The 18,436-nt window shown below is 41.0% G+C and overlaps 1 protein-coding gene across 1 annotated transcript in view; it reads left to right on the top strand.

Moving 5' to 3' along the window:
- dnah9 (dynein, axonemal, heavy chain 9) overlaps positions 1–16,620 on the top strand; it is a 229,109-nt gene extending 212,489 nt beyond the window's left edge. The window contains exons 74-78 of the mRNA XM_034707459.1: positions 393–563; positions 4,070–4,252; positions 10,095–10,348; positions 10,863–10,998; positions 14,593–16,620. Of these exons, the coding sequence (XP_034563350.1) occupies positions 393–563; positions 4,070–4,252; positions 10,095–10,348; positions 10,863–10,998; positions 14,593–14,820 (972 nt within the window). The 3' untranslated portion in view covers positions 14,821–16,620. The remainder of the gene's footprint in view (positions 1–392; positions 564–4,069; positions 4,253–10,094; positions 10,349–10,862; positions 10,999–14,592) is intronic.
- The last annotated feature ends 1,816 nt before the right edge of the window (positions 16,621–18,436 follow it).

The raw sequence follows: 18,436 nt of genomic DNA, 5'->3' as shown, positions 1-18,436 counted from the left end.
TGAATTCAAAGCGTTCAGAAAATTAGACTTACAATGTTATGAATATAATAGAAGGGGGGCATTCACATGATCTCTTCTCGTATACACAATTCAATTTGAAGGCATAACATCTCCAAACTAATGAGCTTAATTATCAACAGGTTAGTAACATGACCAGGTATGAAAATAACACTCAAGAGAGGCTGAGTCTCTCTGGAGGGAAAGATGGAAAGAGGTTCACCACTCTGTGGGAGACTGTGTGAGCAAATAGTTCAACATTTTCAGTATAATGTTCCTCAGAGTAAAAAGACAATAATTAGTAATTAATGGATAAATAATTAGTGGATTTCATCATCTACTGTACAACCAATACTGGATGGTTTCTGCCCTGACTGGATTTTTTTCTGCCCCAGTACATCGATGACACCCTACCTGCCGAGTCACCTTACCTGTATGGCCTTCATCCCAACGCTGAGATTGGCTTCCTGACACAAATATCCGAGAAGCTTTTCCGCACCGTGCTGGAGATGCAGCCCAGAGACAGAGGAGCCGTGGAGGGAGGAGGGATGACACGTGAGGAAAAGGTGACGGATAAACAATATTTGTTTAATGAATAATACATTTATCAGTGAATTTTAAACCATGACCATGGACATTGCTCAACTTCTTCTTCTTTATGATCAAAGCTGCACAAATTATGTCAAAAGGGCTTTAACTGATTTTTGTTAGAATTTTTTTTTTCTTTATGTTTTAATAATGACAAAAACAAATCACAGCATATTTACATGTCATAAATGTAGACATAACTGATTCAAAAGCATGTAGGAAATCATAACAAAACATTGTGTTTTCTGTGAGTGCTTTATCATTATTATTCATTGCATTTGGATACAAACTCATATTTCCCTCAGGACTTGAAGGTGGTCTTAAAGAGACACAATCATAAATTCTTCTCCATTTTGAATGTATACTGTATGTCCTGCTTGTTTTTTCTTGGCAACATTAAGCTGAAGGAAGATTCTTAAATTCCTTTTTTGGGAGGGTATTTTGGAAATGTAGAGAGGAAATGTTTGACATGTTTCCTTTATTCTTAGTGCTGAACATTTCTATTTCATTCCTAAGATTTTGTTCTACTCTTTGATTGCAAAAAGGAAGAAATGGTCCACTCTTTTTTTACCATTCTTTTTAAGAGTCGTGATTTCCTACACGTGTGACACAGTTGTTTATCATCTAACATTAAAAATGTAGATATGTAGTTTTGAGCCATGTGTGCACACATGCATTTGTTATGACAGACCCAGTAGCAGTTCAGTGAGGTTTATGTGGGTAACATGGCAGCATTTGAACTGGAGCTATGATTCTAATAGGATTTTCAGTGTTGAAAAGTCAAGCCTGCCTACATGGTAGATACTCTGAGCAGATCTGTAAACCAGAACCTTCCGCAGAGTCGACTCTCTCTCTCTCTAAACTCTGGGCTCCAGGAACAAATCTTAAATGTGTGATGACAACAGGTGACATTTCTGTCACTGCTGCACACTGAAGTGAAAATAAATTGCGGGCCAACTGTTCGGGGCCTCTGACAGCACCCGGGGTGATTTTTACAGGGATGGCATTTTCTGGTGCATTTTCTGGTTCAGTACTGCTCTGAAATGAAGCTTATTTGAGTGTAAAAGCTCAAACAAATATTCTGTGAGAAAGAGTGCAGCTTTGCAAACTCCTTCAACGGAGCAAGTGACACTTTTTTAATCTCATAAATCAGGTTTTTGCTGTTTGAGTCTCAGCTTTGTTAAAAGTTAATTTAAGGTTTCTGTGTTTTGTAAAAGGCAGAAAAATGTTGATGTAATGCATTTGTTGCTGCGGCCATCAGCTGATTTCACTTCAAATCACCTCTATTCATATATTATTATGTTTACTTCAATTATGCTAATCCATAGAGTGGTTCTCTTGTGCATTATGTGATATGTTTCTTATTCTAAATGAACAACAACAGGTTTCACTTGGAGGTTAAATGATAATCATCCTTCTCTCTAAAATGTAAACACCTTAAATGTTACCCAGAAGGTCACTTAACATCCACTACAGCTGCTCTGAACCATCTAGTTGTAAAAAATGGGTCCCTTGCATATTCAACTACTTTGTCTTTCCTGCTCAAGCAGACACCTGCAAACGTTTTGTTTTGAGGGGAATTGGGGTGGATAGATCTAAGTACTCTGATGTGGTTCAACGTTTCAAGGTGGGATACATTTTTACGTTTTAAGAGACAGATAACAAAAACTGGACTGGAATCCCTGAATGTCAGAGAGGGCTGTGAGCTGAGCTGCAGCGTTACCACCGTTTTTAAGGATTCCCATCAATTCATTAGCTTAGAGGCTCTGTCTTCTCTAAAGAAACACACCCAATTTTTAAAAGTTCAAATCACCCAAAAAGAAGTTCATATGAAAAGCTCTTGTTTCTCTGCTGCTAGTAAGTGGGACTTTTAGGGGCTGAGAGCTGAGCAGCTGCTAACAGTTTTTCATTTTGTTTGATCGTAAAGCTCTTTGAGGAACTTAAGCTGAATATGAAACAGACTAATAAACACAAAAAAGAAAATAATGCAATTTAATTGATGAAATAGATTCATGAACATAGCTCGAAATTTGAAATAATGGACCATTAACATGAACATGAACTAGTTCATTTGAATCTTTGTGATCTGAACCTTGAGCTAGCTCATTTTACTGCAAGCATGAACAAGGCTGACCAAAACCAGACACTCACTTCTGATTTTAACCTTTTATAACAAAATGTAAACGTTGGTCTCTGGCTCCAGCTCCGCATACAGACTTGCTGTCAATGTTCAGCAAAGATTCAAAGCAAGTCATACGTTTGACGGTTAACGGAAAGCGGGATTGGAAACACTTCTTATGCACATACAGGACATGATAAATGAAACAAGACGTACCAAAATCTCCACAAGGATCGCTTGAAGTCAACAGGAACAAAAAGTCTCTCACAGTGGCTTTAACTTCCAGATATCTAAAAACCGCTATCCTAATTTATATCCTCTGATATCATCTAGTTAAAAAATATAGCTACAGACAACACATTTCAAAAAGTGAAACGGACATGAAGATGTCATGTAGCTGTAGAAGTTTTCTTTTTAAAATATTCAGATTTTTTCAAGCTAAAAACTGCCGGCTGCATGTATTTCAGGGATTTGATAAAAAACGATGTCAACTACTTTTGATTAACTTCAACTGTATGACACTATGACACTGTCCTTTGAAATAAGCCAGATTTACAGAAGAACGGCAGGTTCAACTGCTGATATTACTCCATCACCTTGAATGTGTATTGTGTGTGTGTGTGTGTGTGTGTGTGTGTGTGTGTGTGTGTGTGTGTGTGTGTCTGTGTGTGTGTGTGTGTGTGTGTGTGTGTGTGTGTGTGTGTGTGTGTGTGTGTGTGTGTGTGTGTGTGTGTGTGTGTGTGTGTGTGTGTTTCTGCTCCTCCAAGTATTATAATGTGTGACCTTTCCCGCTCAGAGGCCTGGATCCTCCTGTCTGAACAGATGACAGCCGTGCAGAGCTGCTAACCAGCCTCACTTTGTATTCAGTGTGCTCAGTGGCTGCCAAACACAGATCAGATATTTGAACTGAAAAATCCATAGATATGATGACCTCATATCCTTTGTTCGGCACCTAATCCGCTGATTGATCGCCACTGCTGGTAGCCCTGGGAAAATGTTGACACGGACGTTAGCTTTCATCACTTACCCACAAAAATATGATGTGAGCATTGATTTTCTGGAGGGATTAGACTGTTATTGAAAACAAAGAGCTGCCTTGCAAAACATAGCTCCATGAATATTAATGGGACCGTCTTTTTCAAACTGTAACAGTTTCTCAGACTGTCAGCGTTGGCAGAAGCAAGTTTATCTGACACAGATAAAACCAATCTCTTAGAGTCTTTTTCTTCAACCAGTTCCCTCTCTCTTTTCTTCTCTTTTCTTCTCTTTACTGTCTTTAATCATCAAAGTAAAATGGTTCAAACATTTCTTTTTGCTGCCGTTCACCCACTCACTCGCATACTGATGGCTTCGCTCCTTGATCAGGTGCGAGCAGTGCTGGAGGAGATCATGGAGAAGCTTCCAGAGGAGTTCAACATGACCGAGCTGCTGGGGAAGGCAGAGGAGAGGACTCCCTACCAGGTGGTAGCGCTGCAGGAGTGTGAGCGCATGAACTCACTGACACAGGAGATCAGACGCTCCCTCCGCGAGCTCAGCCTGGGACTCAAGGTGAGAAGTTCAACTATACTGGTACTTCAAATCATACTCCAGCCAGTTCCTTACTAGAGAATAGAGAGGATTAAGAACATAACCCATCAACATGACAGCTACATACTACATCTAGTTGGTCATTATCTGGCCAATTACATCAGACATACAGACCCCCAACATAAAATGAAACATTGTATCCCTTACCACTCAGCACCATGATTACTATTTGATTTGATGGGTTATTAGTATTTTATTTATGTCAGCTCATAACGCCAATAGAAAAGAAGCTGGAGTGGGAAGACAGCGCTTTCCAAAACTGTAACGGTGTTGTGATATAATAAGTGACCTTGTTAACTGGTGACTATCAGCCAAATGGGTCTGTGGTTGCTGTAGTTACTACAGCTGTTCTAAACAGAGAGTCGCTTTTTATTACAATGTCAAAATGTAGTCATGTGATATGTCTTCAATGAATAACCAAACTAATACACACTCATGAGACAAGAGTCTCACTGTTGTTAACAGTCGTTGTAACGATGACCAAAGAGCAGTAGTGACAGTCAGCCAGCTGAGAAGTTTATTGTTCAGCTGCTAGACTCAAAGTTAACAGACTGAGGTCTGGACTTTAAGCACAGCTCTTTGACGTGTTGATTTCACTGAACTAAACTGTTCCATCAGTGGAGTAGGTTGTATAATGTGTGTGCCGGCTTGTTAATGTTGATTGACAACAGCACATTGTTGTTTAACAGCGAAATAATGTTAATCCAGCCCTCTGTCTTATTTTGTTGATTTATTATTTGTAGTTCTTCTGATTACTGACTATGATGTTTATACGTATATTTTAGTATTTACACTGGTGACTTTGGGCTGGCTGAGGCTCAGTGGTAGGATCAGTTGTCTCTGGATCGGAAGGTCGGGGGTTCAATCCCAGGTCCTGCTGTCCACATGCAGAAGAGTCCTTGGGCAAGACACTTAACCTCGAACTGTTCCCAGTGTTGTGCCATTGTGTGTGAATGGGGTTAGTTAATACTGATGGGCTCTTTACATAGCAGCCTCTACCATCAGTGTGTGTGAATGTGGTGTAAACAAGTCAATGTGAAATGTAATGTAATAGAGCTTTGAGTGGTCAGAAGACTATACAAACACAGTCAATTTACAGTTTATAATGTGACATATTTATAGTGGATGGCCCCAAAGAGATACTCATTTCAAAGTTATGAAAGGCAGCCCTCAGGTTTGTTAGTGATGTTCCAAATAGAAATTAAACAGGGTAAACACCAGGGTGGTTTGGACAGTGTTGAGCCTTCTGACACAGATTGGGCTACATTTCTGTTTTCTTACCTTTAGGATAGTCAGCTAGTCAGCTGGTTAGGACTTAAATTCCAGTTTGATAGACTAATATATATAGATATAGAGAGATAGTTTATTAAGAACATCTCTAGTACCAAGGTAAACTTTGTCCCTTTTGCTCCTGGTGCCTTGGGGCTGATCTGGTCCAAAGCCCACCTTCACCCCTTGATCTTGATTACAGCTGACACCAGGGTCCTGAGAGGGGCTCTTCTGTCTCCTCTGCAAACTCTGGTAACCATGGTCACTCCCAGCCAGCACTCCTCTATGTCCCCCTGGGTTTGTGGTGTAAACACTAACACTCCCCTCAAGCTTCCAGTCTCTGCACTCCAGCTAACTCAGCAACAAAAAAAACAGTCTATCACCAGGTCGTCAAAGCTGCAAGCTGCAGACTGAACAGAGTGAAGCTACTTAAAAATGTGTTCAAGTTTCTTTGTTGAGCTCTTACTGCTTTTTATTTCACTCCACACAATTCGATACCCCGTTGCTTTGCTGCATATCTTCAAACAACGGTGTTAGAAAGATATATAGTATTTCCTTCATGTGCTACCAAAACAGATTCACATAGTTCAGATCAAAATCTAAGTATCTACTAAGATTCAAAGTTATTCAAAGCTTATTAAAGAGCTGCTTTCAAATCGTTTTCATAAAAAAAATGTCTGGTTGCTTCTCGTCGTGTTTGAGCTGCTCTTGGACGGCCCTAACATTATGTGAACTATGAAACAACTACTCTGCTGTTTGTTTTATTGAAGCTCAGAAAATGGCAGCTGATGAATTACATTTTATTTGCTTTACCAAAACTTTTTGTTGTTTGTTTTTTTGTGCTAGAAGTTTGACTGACCTGTGAAACCATTGGTTATTCCTGGATCACAAAGCTCAGAGGGCTGTCTGTGGGCGTGGGAAGTCAATGGGGGTTCAATTTCTAATTTTCCCACCCGAGGTCCTCCAACAGGTTCATCTTGCCGTATGACCTTTTTCTGTTCTCATTGCAGCAAAGTAACAAAATCACCAAGAAGGAAGTGAAAGGGTTTGTTGTTTTGTAGGAGCATCTGACCCAAGACTCGATATAAAAGCTCAAGGTGTAAAAACTGAAGCCACTTAGTGAGTGGAAGAGTGCTATTCGTGTTTTTATACAGTCTTTGGTGAACACATGGATGTACAGACAGCTCTCACTGTTTTACTGTCATACACAGGACGACATGTTTGTCTAGTGTCTGACTTTCCACACCTCCTCTTCATTGTTTTCTCCATCCCTCATGTTGAAACTTTATCTTGCTGGATGTTTGAGTCTACTGCGAACCCTATCCTATCATTTAAAATGAGTTCAAATGGCCTCAGATGCAGATTGAGATTACAAAGACGCACAGAGTATATATCATTTACCAACTCCCCCTGTAATTTTTTCCCCGTCTGAATGAGGCTTTTTTTCTGCTTGTTTGGGAACCCCCCTGAACAACCCAAATCAAGATCCAATCTTTAAGAACACAGCTCAGCAGGGATTGTGCTACGAGCTAAATGCGTAAAACACTAAACAAATAAACTTGAGCCGAACTGTTCATCCAAATCCATCCCAAAACCCTCAATTATCATCAACACCTGTGACTCACTCCGCATTGGCTCGGCTGCTGTTGACTCTGACAGGCGGCTCCATTAATATTCCTGAAAAACAGAACCTTTTTCTCTGTGTCAGAAACTGGGTCTTTAGAGTGACTCAGAGATTCAGAGAACTGAGATGTCTGCGCTCTGTGTGTCGAGCTGCCTGAGTCGAGTGTTAACAACAAACGAGAGGAGAAAAGGAGGGGCGGGGAAAAGGGGGGTGTAAAGCATTTGTCAGGAGTTATGAGGCTTCGATCTCCCAACACTACCAGCCTCAATAAATCGGCTCAGTGATTTAAAAGGCATGTAGACTGTTGTAGCCGCAAATGGAATCATATTTTGTCTTTATAGTGGAAAGAAGAGGAACTATGGGAATGTTAGCCTTGGTGAGATAGAGCAGCTTCATTGTGCAAAGGTGTGTCAAGATGTGACAGATCAGGATCATTCTGAGGTCTGAGGGTGACAGGATCACAGATGCAGATCAATCTACAGAACAATATCACCCTCATAAAAATGGTTATAACTGCCACATATTGGTATCTATCTATCAGCTTCTGTGTCTGAAGGACAACACCGCTCTTCACAGTCTCATTACTCTTCAACAATCTCAGAACACATCAGCTGTCTTATGACGACAATATAGATTCTGAGACAAAAGGAGCATTCCTGTGGAACCAGCAGCTAGCAATAAAAAACATCCAGCCAAGTCTTCCTTTTCTATGCACTGTATTGTTTACAGACAACTTAGAAACTTGAGGAGCATTTGAGAGTTCAGGTTAAAAGAGAAGTGAAGCTAATCCTCTGGATATGTCCACAAAAAAATGCTGTCTGGACAGTCTCCAGTGGAGCACCTGTCTCTCTGTTTGTGGTGAGTCTCAGTTTCACTGTAAATAGTACATTTCACAGAGGCGTCACTTTGGCTTACCTCAGTGGTATGAACCTGACAAAGAAACTGATGTTCTTGTGATGTTCTTGTAATTAACGGGTCTTAAGTTTGCTAAATTAACAACATCATGATGCAGATTAGTCCAAAGTCAAGCTCTGTCAGGTCTGTCCTCAAGAGGAGAAGAAAACTACTTTTCTATTGTTTGTTTGTTGAATGGAGGTGGGATCCATCATTTCTGATACATTCCAGGAAGTCAGGAAATCTAAACGCTGATTGTCTTTATTGACACAGCATCAAGCAGATTTGTGTCTCAGTGTAAATGTTTGATCTAGAACAGATTGTTAGCTGCTCTTCATGCAGATATCTGTTTATAGAGAGAAAGAAATCATCCTCAGATTACCAACGATGGGAGCCCGGGTGTCATTATGCTAGATTGTGTTCCTCCTGCTTTTGCTCTCCATACAGACTGTTTTTCCTGCAGATACCAAAGCCTGCTGATACCTGATTGGTCAATTCTCCTTGGACTAAAAACAAACTATAAATTAAAACCAGAACCCCTCTGAGACAGAAGCCCTGTCCTGTGCTTATAGATTATACATTTTTATATAAATACAGAGTTAGTTTGAAGTAGCATCTTCTCTTGGTCATCTTACAGACAGTTTCCTTATCTATGATGGCGTGCTTCATGTTTATGTATGCATCAGTTCTTTCTGAGGGCTTGTTAACACTCAACACCTTTTGCAGCTGAGAGATGTCACCTCCAATGTTTAGCTGCTGAGGCAAACAGCAAGTGACAAGTTGAACTCCTGCTTCCTTCCTATGATGAAAATTCATAAACTATTTTCTATTGGAGGCAGCATCTGTGTGAGCAGTCGTCCTAATGAAAATAGATTCATCCCAGATGATCAGAGAGAGGAAAAAAATCCAAATCATACACCAGTTTTTACTAATATCAACAAGCAGCCTGTTTGTCAGCAAACACTTAAAGCAAATTGTTGCAGTTATAAAGTTAGAATGTTATAAAGTTAGAATGTAATCATATTTTATAGGGACTTTGTTTTTGTGCTACAACATGCAGACTTTTAATTGCATCCCCCTTGTACTCCTTAGAACAAAACATCAGTACTCAAATGCTGAAAAGTCTGTTTCATAATCTGACAGCAGCTATATGACAAAATACAAAAACAGCCACAGATTTTAACCTTAACCGCAGACTATGAATAGGTAGTGGATGTTGCCCCAGAGTCTGAGAAGAAAGCTGATGTGTTGTGCTTAAACCTGCAGTCTTTTCTAATGTCCAACAGAGGGAGACTCCACTGGTAGCAAAGAGAAGTCAGATTTATAAGAAATAAGATTCTGTTTTTAAAGATTCGGCATGAAAATTTAGAATCTGTAGGGGTTCAGATTCTAGTAGGGTAAGTTTCTTTTTGTAGTGTGTTTGCAGTCCAAGTGGAATGACCAATCAGACTTTGTTGTATGGAGGAAAAACAATCTGTATGGAGAGCAAAAGCAGGAGGAACACAAGCCTTACTGTTAACAGTGAAACTGATACTAACCAGAGACGGATGCTCCTCTCGGGGATGTAATGACCCAAGAAATGACAGTGTTTATTTTGCAGACATATCAGGAGGGGGAATTTCACCTCTTATTTGACCTGAACACACAGACGCTTTTCAAGTTTCTAATTGGGCTTTAAACAATGCAGTGCACAGAAAAGGAGGTCTTGGATGGGAGTCATTTATTGCTTATCCCTGGCTACACAGTAAATACTCGGAAGTTGATACGATGGGTTCTGAGATTTGTTAAATACTTCAAGGTTCTGTTTGGCTTGCCTGCAACAGGTTGTTTGTTTAGCAGCTGCAGCAGAAGCTAAAAATGAATAAAAGTATAAAATGCACTTCCTTAGTTTCAGCCCAAGGAAACAAGAAGCAATCCTGAACTTTCTGAAAAGATGAACTGGTCCTTCTTTCTACACGACTGTAAGTGGATTATCTGTGATATTGACAGTCCTCCTTTTCTTCAACACCCTCTCAGGGAGAACTAACCATGACCAGCGACATGGAGAACATTCAGAACGCGATCTTCCTGGACCTGGTCCCGGACAGTTGGACTAAACTGGCATACCCGTCAATGTCAGGCATGGCTCTGTGGTTCACTGACCTGTTAGCCAGGATCAGGGAGCTGGAGGCCTGGTCAGCTGACTTCGTCTTACCCTCTGCAGTCTGGCTGGCTGGCTTCTTCAACCCACAGTCTTTCCTCACTGCCATCATGCAGGCCACGGCTCGCAGGTAGGGCTGGTTTCAATTTGAGCGTTAAGGGAGGAAAAGATACGTGGAATATATTCCAAGTTTTAGTAAATGACACCAATAATGAATTGCTACAAATTATTTCCATGGCAGGTTCAGGATTGCCAAGAGTTCTGCTTTGGTGGTATCACTAGAGAACCTTTTAGTCATTGTCATGTTTTAAATGATATGATCAATGCAAAGAGAGAGAGCTTCTACTATCTTTTGGTTTGCCTTCAAGTTTAAAATAGTCATAATTTAAACAGAAATGTTTTATGCAGGTTTTAAGTTTTAGGTAACACTGGGGTTGCAGGCTGTTGTCATCATGTATGACCACAGATAAAATACAGTATTGTCCACTTTTTTAGAGGATATTTCAAGATATCAGGATAAATATTGTGCTGAGGTGTGGCCTTAAATCTGAGTTATCATTTGCATGCTAGTCCATCTCTGCTTTAAGGGTTAAACTGATACAGACCACGTATGACACGGTAACCTTTCCATGTTCTGCTGGCAGGAACGAGTGGCCTCTGGACAGCATGGGTCTGCAGTGTGACGTCACCAAGAAGAACCGTGAAGACTTCAGCGTACCTCCTCGTGAGGGAGCCTACGTACACGGGCTGTACATGGAGGGAGCGCGCTGGGACACACAGGTACGTCAGGCATTCATTGATTTCTGTTTTCAGCTGACAGACAAAGAAAACAGCTGATTCTGATGCCGGCTCTCCTGGGACAAACAGGGATCTAAGTCAGAAACACTTTGATTCACATCCTATACAGAAACATTCCTTCACACTGTTTCTAAAGCACGTGAACACGAGGTGAGCTCACCTCATTATGCATCCTTAAACTGAGTCGAGTAAAGAAACTTGAATATTTTGCCCCGAGAGGACCTTCTTATTCCCTTTGTGGTTTAATTTTCTGCTTTGCATCCTGCCTGCATTCAGCTCTCAGTGCATTACTCAACTTCCCAGGGCTCTATCTATCTCCATACATACAGCCTGTGTATATGCGCCTGACTTTCAGGGAGCATCCTGTAGACTTCTTAATTAAGGAATGTGCAGAGTGTGCACTTGAACACTTAGATCGCCCTTTAGAGGAGCGCTTCCTTTTTTCTTCATTAAAGTTAGAGACAGCCGGACTGACAACCAAGGCTTCTCCACATAACCTTCCACTCCTCATCCTCATCCTATTCCTCCTCCCCCCATGTCTCTCTCTTTATCCCCTCTTCATCCACTTTTTGGTGTCCTCCTCTGAGCCCCTAGGCCGGCTCTGTGCCCCTGGCCCTGAGCTGCAGAGAGCAGGCAGGAGAGGAGGCAGCGCTCCATCTGGACACAGCTCCGTGCAGCAGTAAAAGTCAAAGATTTATGATAAACTCTCTCATCTATATTAATGAAGCTCTCCTTTTATTCAGAGGGGCTTCAGACATCAAAGACAGCAGGGTCCTGTGTGATAAACACTGTGTGGTAGAAATGCTGACGTTACACCAGGGAGGAGTGTTTGAGCATGTGATGCACCTCTTAGAGACAGCTGGAATCTAAATCCACTCAGGCTAACAGTGTCTAATATTTACTGTACTGAAGTATCAGAAGGATTTTATGATATTATTTGTGCTGGGAGTAAAAGAACAAGTAGCTGGTGTTGATGCTGTTGCGGTCTGCACCTCCATCATGTATCCAGTATCACCACTGATCAGTATTCTTCTCATTGTGTCCCTACTCGCTCGTATCTGACACATCAGGACCTGACTCAAGGGCCTGTGTCCACTGAGGGCGTTGTTTTGTGTTGGCAGCGTCTATGACCTCAGTGTCAGAGCTCCACACCGCTGCGTACCAGTGCTAGTTCAAACAGTCCCCATGGTAGAAACTATAACATCTTTTAAAATTCTTTGTGTGTTTTTCTTTGAAATAGAATAACATGAAAACAATGAAAAGAAATCGTGTTCAGGTGTCAGCAGCTGCTCTGCACCTGGGAACATACCCTCCAAGAAACCAGTCTGGAGCTTGAGATCAACTGTGCGTGGCTAACAGTATGGTAACGGTAGCAAATCCTCCACCACTGTTGTTGACACAGGTGACATCAGGTGTCCCACCCCTTCTTGTATTTGATTGGTCGATGAGGGAGAAGTGACATTGACGAACATGACAGTGTCCTATAAGCTGAACTATTGTCGACCCAGAGCGCTGTGTTTGTGCAGTGACAAAAATAATCAGATGAAGCTGAGGTGTTCTTGAGTTTGGGGTTTCGATCACTAAAAATGCAGAGCTGCATCAGTTTTGTATCAAAAACAGGCGCCAACAGTTCAGCAAAGAGGCTCTAAAAGCTGCCTCATTAAAAATCCCTTTTTTCTTTTTCTTTTTCTTTGTTTTCATCTTCCTTTTTTCTGTTTTTGTCCATCTTATTTCTCAGTTTTTGTTGTCATCATTTCTTCTCCTATATTTTAGTTTTCTCTTGGTTGGTGTCATTGTTTCATGTTTGTCTTCCTTCTCCTCTTTGATGTTTTCACGCTGGTTAGCATGCACAATATTGTATTACTTCCCACCCTCCAATTAACCTTTAAGTTTCCATTCCTTTAAAGCCGAATTTGTATTCTAAAAATCCGCACACCACAAATTCTCTCCAGATAGATTTTGAGAAGTGTGCAGTCATGAAGGAAATTTAAAAAGAAGAAGAGGAGGAAAGGAAATTAAAATTTTCACTCTGTTATTGAACATGCTACACACTCATAGGCTGGAAATGCACACAAATACACAAACAGGATCCTTTGGACACTAAATGAGACATGAGCACACGTTTATTCAGAAACTGTAGAGGAGTAACATCGGTTGATAAGAATATAAAATCTCAGGTAAAGAACAGATGCTCCCAGAAAATATTTGAGTACTGCAAGAGTGTACCAAACACAGCTGAAGATGTGTTTCTGTCTGCGGGGGGACTCTCAGGGGACATTAATCTGTAATGATATGGAAAAGCTAATGCTGCAGAGCTATCATTGTGAAACAAATAGGGGTATCTTAGCTAGGTAGAATTTGCTCTAACTGCAGACTACCCTAAGGAATAATTGTAATACATTTTTCAGATAGCCTCTACTTCTTCCTCTGAAAGATGCATTCAATCAACAGTCCTATTTGCTGTTAATGTGGGCGGAGCTAGAGACAAGTCAATCAAAATATGTTTGACCACGCCCACTCAGTCTTCAGCAGTCATCTTTTCATTATAATGAGTTTTTTATGATCTTGATTTTCTAATTACTGATCATTATCGCTCAGATTTTTGTAAATACCTCATGGGACCTACACTTTGATATCATTAATTAATTTTACTGTTTAGAACAACATTTTCAGAGGCTTTATTTGATGCCTTTTGATTCTCTCAACATGTTTTTCCGATTAAAGCGTACTTAAGATATCTCTTACTGTAGTTAAAGGGTTTATAGTGTCATTAAAGTAACTTCCTATGATCCCTCAGTGGCATTCTTAAATACACTCATCATTTTGTTTTTATCCAAACACACATAAAGTTATTGGATTTTAATACGTCTTTAAAGTTTTGTAACAAATGCAGATGCAATTAGGGCTTTGTCCTCGGAGCTTTCCAAAGTCGTCCGGATTTACATTCATTCCTGAAAGTCAGTGTGCATGCATGCTGAAAGTTGTGTTTGTCAGGCGCTAAGTGTAGGAGGATTAATTAATGAGACAGACCACTCTGTTTCAGCGTGTTTAGAGAGTGTGTGTTCTGAGGCAGGACAGCTCGACTTCCACTCAAACTCTGCTGACTTTCAACACTTTTCAAGGGTACCTCAGTGTGTGTGTGTGTGTGTGTGTGTGTGTGTGTGTGTGTGTGTGTGTGTGTGTGTGTGTGTGTGAGTGTGTGTGTGTGTGTGTGTGTGTGTGTGAGTGTTTGTGTGTGTGTGTGTGTGTGTGTGTGTGTGTGTGTGTGTGTGTGTGTGTGTTCTGCAAACTGGGAGTCCAACACGGCTCCAGCCAGCAAAGATTAGTCAAACATCTATTTTTTCCTCCAACAAAGGAACGTTATTAAATGCAGCCTCAATGGGAAGTACAGTGTCTGGAGGAAGTTTTCACTGCACCTCAAACTAATTTATAACTTCGCTCAGCTCTGTGAAGAGTTTCTGTCTGTGCTTGACTGGCTTGTCATCCACCCCCTCACTTCCTCCCCTCCTCTCCCCCCTCTCCTCCCTCTCCCCCCTCCCCCTGTCTTTTCCCCTCCAACTTTTCTTTCTCTCTCAGACTGGTTTGATTGTAGACGCTCGACTGAAGGAGCTCACCCCGACCATGCCGGTCATCTTCATCAGAGCGGTTCCTGTGGACAAACAGGAAAACAGGAGTGTGTACCAGTGTCCCGTCTATAAGACCCGGCAGAGAGGACCCACCTACGTGTGGACCTTCAACCTGAAGACCAAAGAAAACCCCTCAAAGTGGACTCTAGCTGGAGTGGCCCTGCTTCTGCAGATCTAGCAGGAGTTGAAGTGTTTTCTTTTTGTGACGGTACAAACAGGGTCTAAAGTTATATTCCCAAAATGGAAGACATTGTTGTGTCTTGCAGAAAAGTTGAATTAAAAAGAAATAAAACACAACACTCAGGGGTTTTACTGCAATAGCAATACTTGTTTTGAGCAAACTTTGATAGAAATTGTTGTGTGACTGTTTACTGTCTTCAAGACTCCTGTTTCCTAGCATCACTCCTACACTGATGGCACTATGACTGTACACTGAAACAGAAGGCCTCACTTTTAATTTCCTTTGACCATCAAATGTATGTAAAGATGGACAACACGTCTGCACCTCCTCCTATCCTACCAAAGTGAAGCCATAATTCCCCCAAGATGAGCGTTGACGTAACATTTTCTGTGCAGCGGAGATCAGCTGGTGAAGCCACAGTGCTGACATCACAAGCCTTCCTGTAACCAAAACCCACATTGACCTTGTTGCTAAAGCGTTGTTGCTCCCTCAGGTGGGTCCAGTCCACAGTGAACAGATTCTTGTGTGGGTTTGAAGCAGACACTCACGTTCATTGAAAGTTCAACGGCTCTTGTGTTAGTGTTTGTTACGTTTCCTCTCACCATTCCTCCTCTACCCTGATGATCCGGTGCACACAGCCCTGGAGGAGCCTCATTGGTCAACAGAGCTGCCAGTCATGACATCACATCCTCTCTTTTAGCGTCAAATAATTAATTCAAACTAAACCAGTAAGAAAAATGAACCCTGTGACATAAATCAGCAAGAACTAACTATAATGACAGAAAACATGTTTGACAAACATTTATTTGAACTGTATTTGGATTTTAAGTTTGACCCATGTCACATCTGTTAACATGGAGGAGGCGGGATTTATGACCCACACTAGAGACAGTCAGGAGGGGGAGCTCTAAATGTATTTGCTCCACTTTCAGGGAGCTGTCATGCTGTTCATTTTTTTACAGTCTCTGTAGTTAACTTTACTTGGTCAGTTAAAGTGTTGAAGTAGGATATCTATAAAGAATCGTTGACATGTAACAAATATATTTGGTCAAATGATCAGAACAGATGTTGCACTTTTTGTTTCCTAGTTAATCCTTCTTTAATAACATCACAGATATCTACTATCAGTTTTCAGCTCTGAAATGAGTTTCATGGAGACCAGCTTGAGTTAAGGTTCTTTATATATTCTCTTTAAATCACCTGGGTCAACAGATTCTTGAAATAAGGTGTTTCAATGGGCCATTATCCTGTTAATCATTATGCCGCTTTTTAGAAGCACATTGAATCTCCAGTGCAGATTTTCTCTGTTTGCTAGATTGGATTTTCGTGTTTGGGTTGAGAGGGAATCGCTCTTTTCCCGCCCACAGGCAGTGACATCTTAGGACTGATATCTAAGCTACAACAGGAACAGAAAGAAGCAGCATCAGATCTGTTGCCTCTCTCATTCCTTTGTTGCGTTCAGGGTGGGACATGGTGTTTTCTTTTTGTTGTTATTCAGGGATTAAATGTGTAAAATTGTTTTTGAATGCAGCTTTCAGTGGTTCAATTTTGATGAAATCGCCTATGGCCGGTTTGTTTGACTCTGATTGAACTATTTTATCCAAGTTATTAAAATTTAAATGATCTGTGTGTTTTCGAAATGCAATGACATATCTGTGAGTCACTTAATGAGGAGGTGTTATAAAGCTGCAGCTGTTTGGGAGTAAATTTAACTTTTCACACTTTCAAGCTTAATAGAAGAATCTGAAAACTACCTTCACTGTGTTCACCATTAATAAAAAATACCCTTCTCATTGATCGACACAGTTTATCTTTTTGTATATGATCTCTACTTTCTTCCAGAAAACTTTCAGAATAAAGATTCTTTATCTCGTCCTTCCAGATTGTGAATTAGGTTTTATTTTTACTCTCTCTCCAACATATATATCCCATTTAATGCCAGTTTGCAGTCATTCTCCTATCTCCTGTTTCCAGTCTGCCAGTCTCTTGCAAGTGCTCAGAGCAGCTCTCCCCTCCTCTTCCTCTTCTCTCTTTTCTTCTTCCTCCTCCCTGTTTGAGATTAAACAACGCTCCGAAGCAGAAAGTGTGTCGTCTCACAGAGATATCCCTCCACAGAGCGTACAGTAGATGCACACACACACACACACACACACACACACACACACACACACACACACACACACACACACACACACACACACACACACACACACACACACACAGACTCTGCAGTATAGCCCAGCTCTGCTCGTTCTCTCTTCCTTGTTCTCCTCGTTTCAGTCCAGGTTCCCCTGCGTCTCCTTTATCTGCTTATTGGAGAGCTTTAACAATGCACTCAGAGACCAGGAGGAGTGAGGAGCAGATGAGGGGGAGTAGGAGGAGGGAAGTAATGATGCAGTGTGAGGCAATTTATGTAGAGATCCCAAATTACATCTTCAAGTGGGTTTATGAACAAATCCTGCCTGTGCACACGTGTTCACTGCACATGCACCTGGAGTTTAGGAAATATGTCAGCCTGTAGTGTAACAGTGAACCTTTGCTCTGCCATGAATCTCTGAGCATCATGTTTCACTTGACATCACTTCTACCTCCTCACATATAGCAGCTTCCTCAGTTCCCCTGGCTTAAAAATTTAACAACCAAGGTACATTTACTGTTTCAGTTTTGTATTTTGGAGCTCTGCAGTCACACTAGAAAGATTAAATGTCCAAGCAATCGTTCAACACAACGATCTTGTTCTATGAATAAGTTGTTTTTCATTATTTCATTAATCGCTCTATTTTTCAGACCAGCTGTGGACCAACACTTCAGTAAGAAATGAGCATCGCAGACTGTGTGGTTAAGAGTGTATTCAAAATGTTTTCTATCATAACAGAGCTGTGTATGAAAAACATGGCATAACAGGATGAGAAACATGCAGCTGGGAGATGTAAGGTACACTCAGGTCACACATTTGTCTGCTATACATAAAGAGCAGCTAGCCTTGAAGTTTAAACGCTTAATAAAGTAGCTCTGCATTCATACACTGAGATTTATAATATCGCATTAACCCTAAAATAGAACAGGGTGTTTCTTCCATGAAAGACTGAGATTGTGATCTATTCGAGGTCTAAACATTTCAATGCCAGCATTCCCTCACAACAGAGGAAGGCACCACTTACCTGTGGGTAAGTGACGTGTAGGTGTGGGTGTAGACCAGCTGTGACTAGGGGGCAGGGGGATGAAAGATGGAGAACCACAGTGATCATCCAGAACAAAGGCTGTTTTTGAAACTGCCTACTATACGTCTATTAAACTGATTGGGGGAAATGTCTCAGTATGCAGTGGACCAGTCTCCCTTGCATACTGTTTCCTACAATGCACAGCACTAACGTTCTGCTTTTTCTTTTTCTTCTTTTCTGACGACAGGCACTCAGTTTTGAGGTGATGTGATAATTATTTAATTCCATATTAACTACTTTTTAACTTTTTTAATCATGTGGATACTAAAGAAGCAATTTCACTATCATCTTGGCCGTTGTTCACTTTCGTTTTCCAGATTCAGATTCAACAGAACAGTCATACTACATACTACCTCCAAACGCAGTATGTAGTACGTACTGCATACTACATT

Source organism: Notolabrus celidotus, chromosome 18 (assembly GCF_009762535.1).
Source record: "Notolabrus celidotus isolate fNotCel1 chromosome 18, fNotCel1.pri, whole genome shotgun sequence".
NCBI lineage: Eukaryota > Metazoa > Chordata > Actinopteri > Labriformes > Labridae > Notolabrus > Notolabrus celidotus.
Note: the sequence above shows the minus strand (reverse complement) of the source record. Positions and strands in the feature narration are given on the sequence as shown.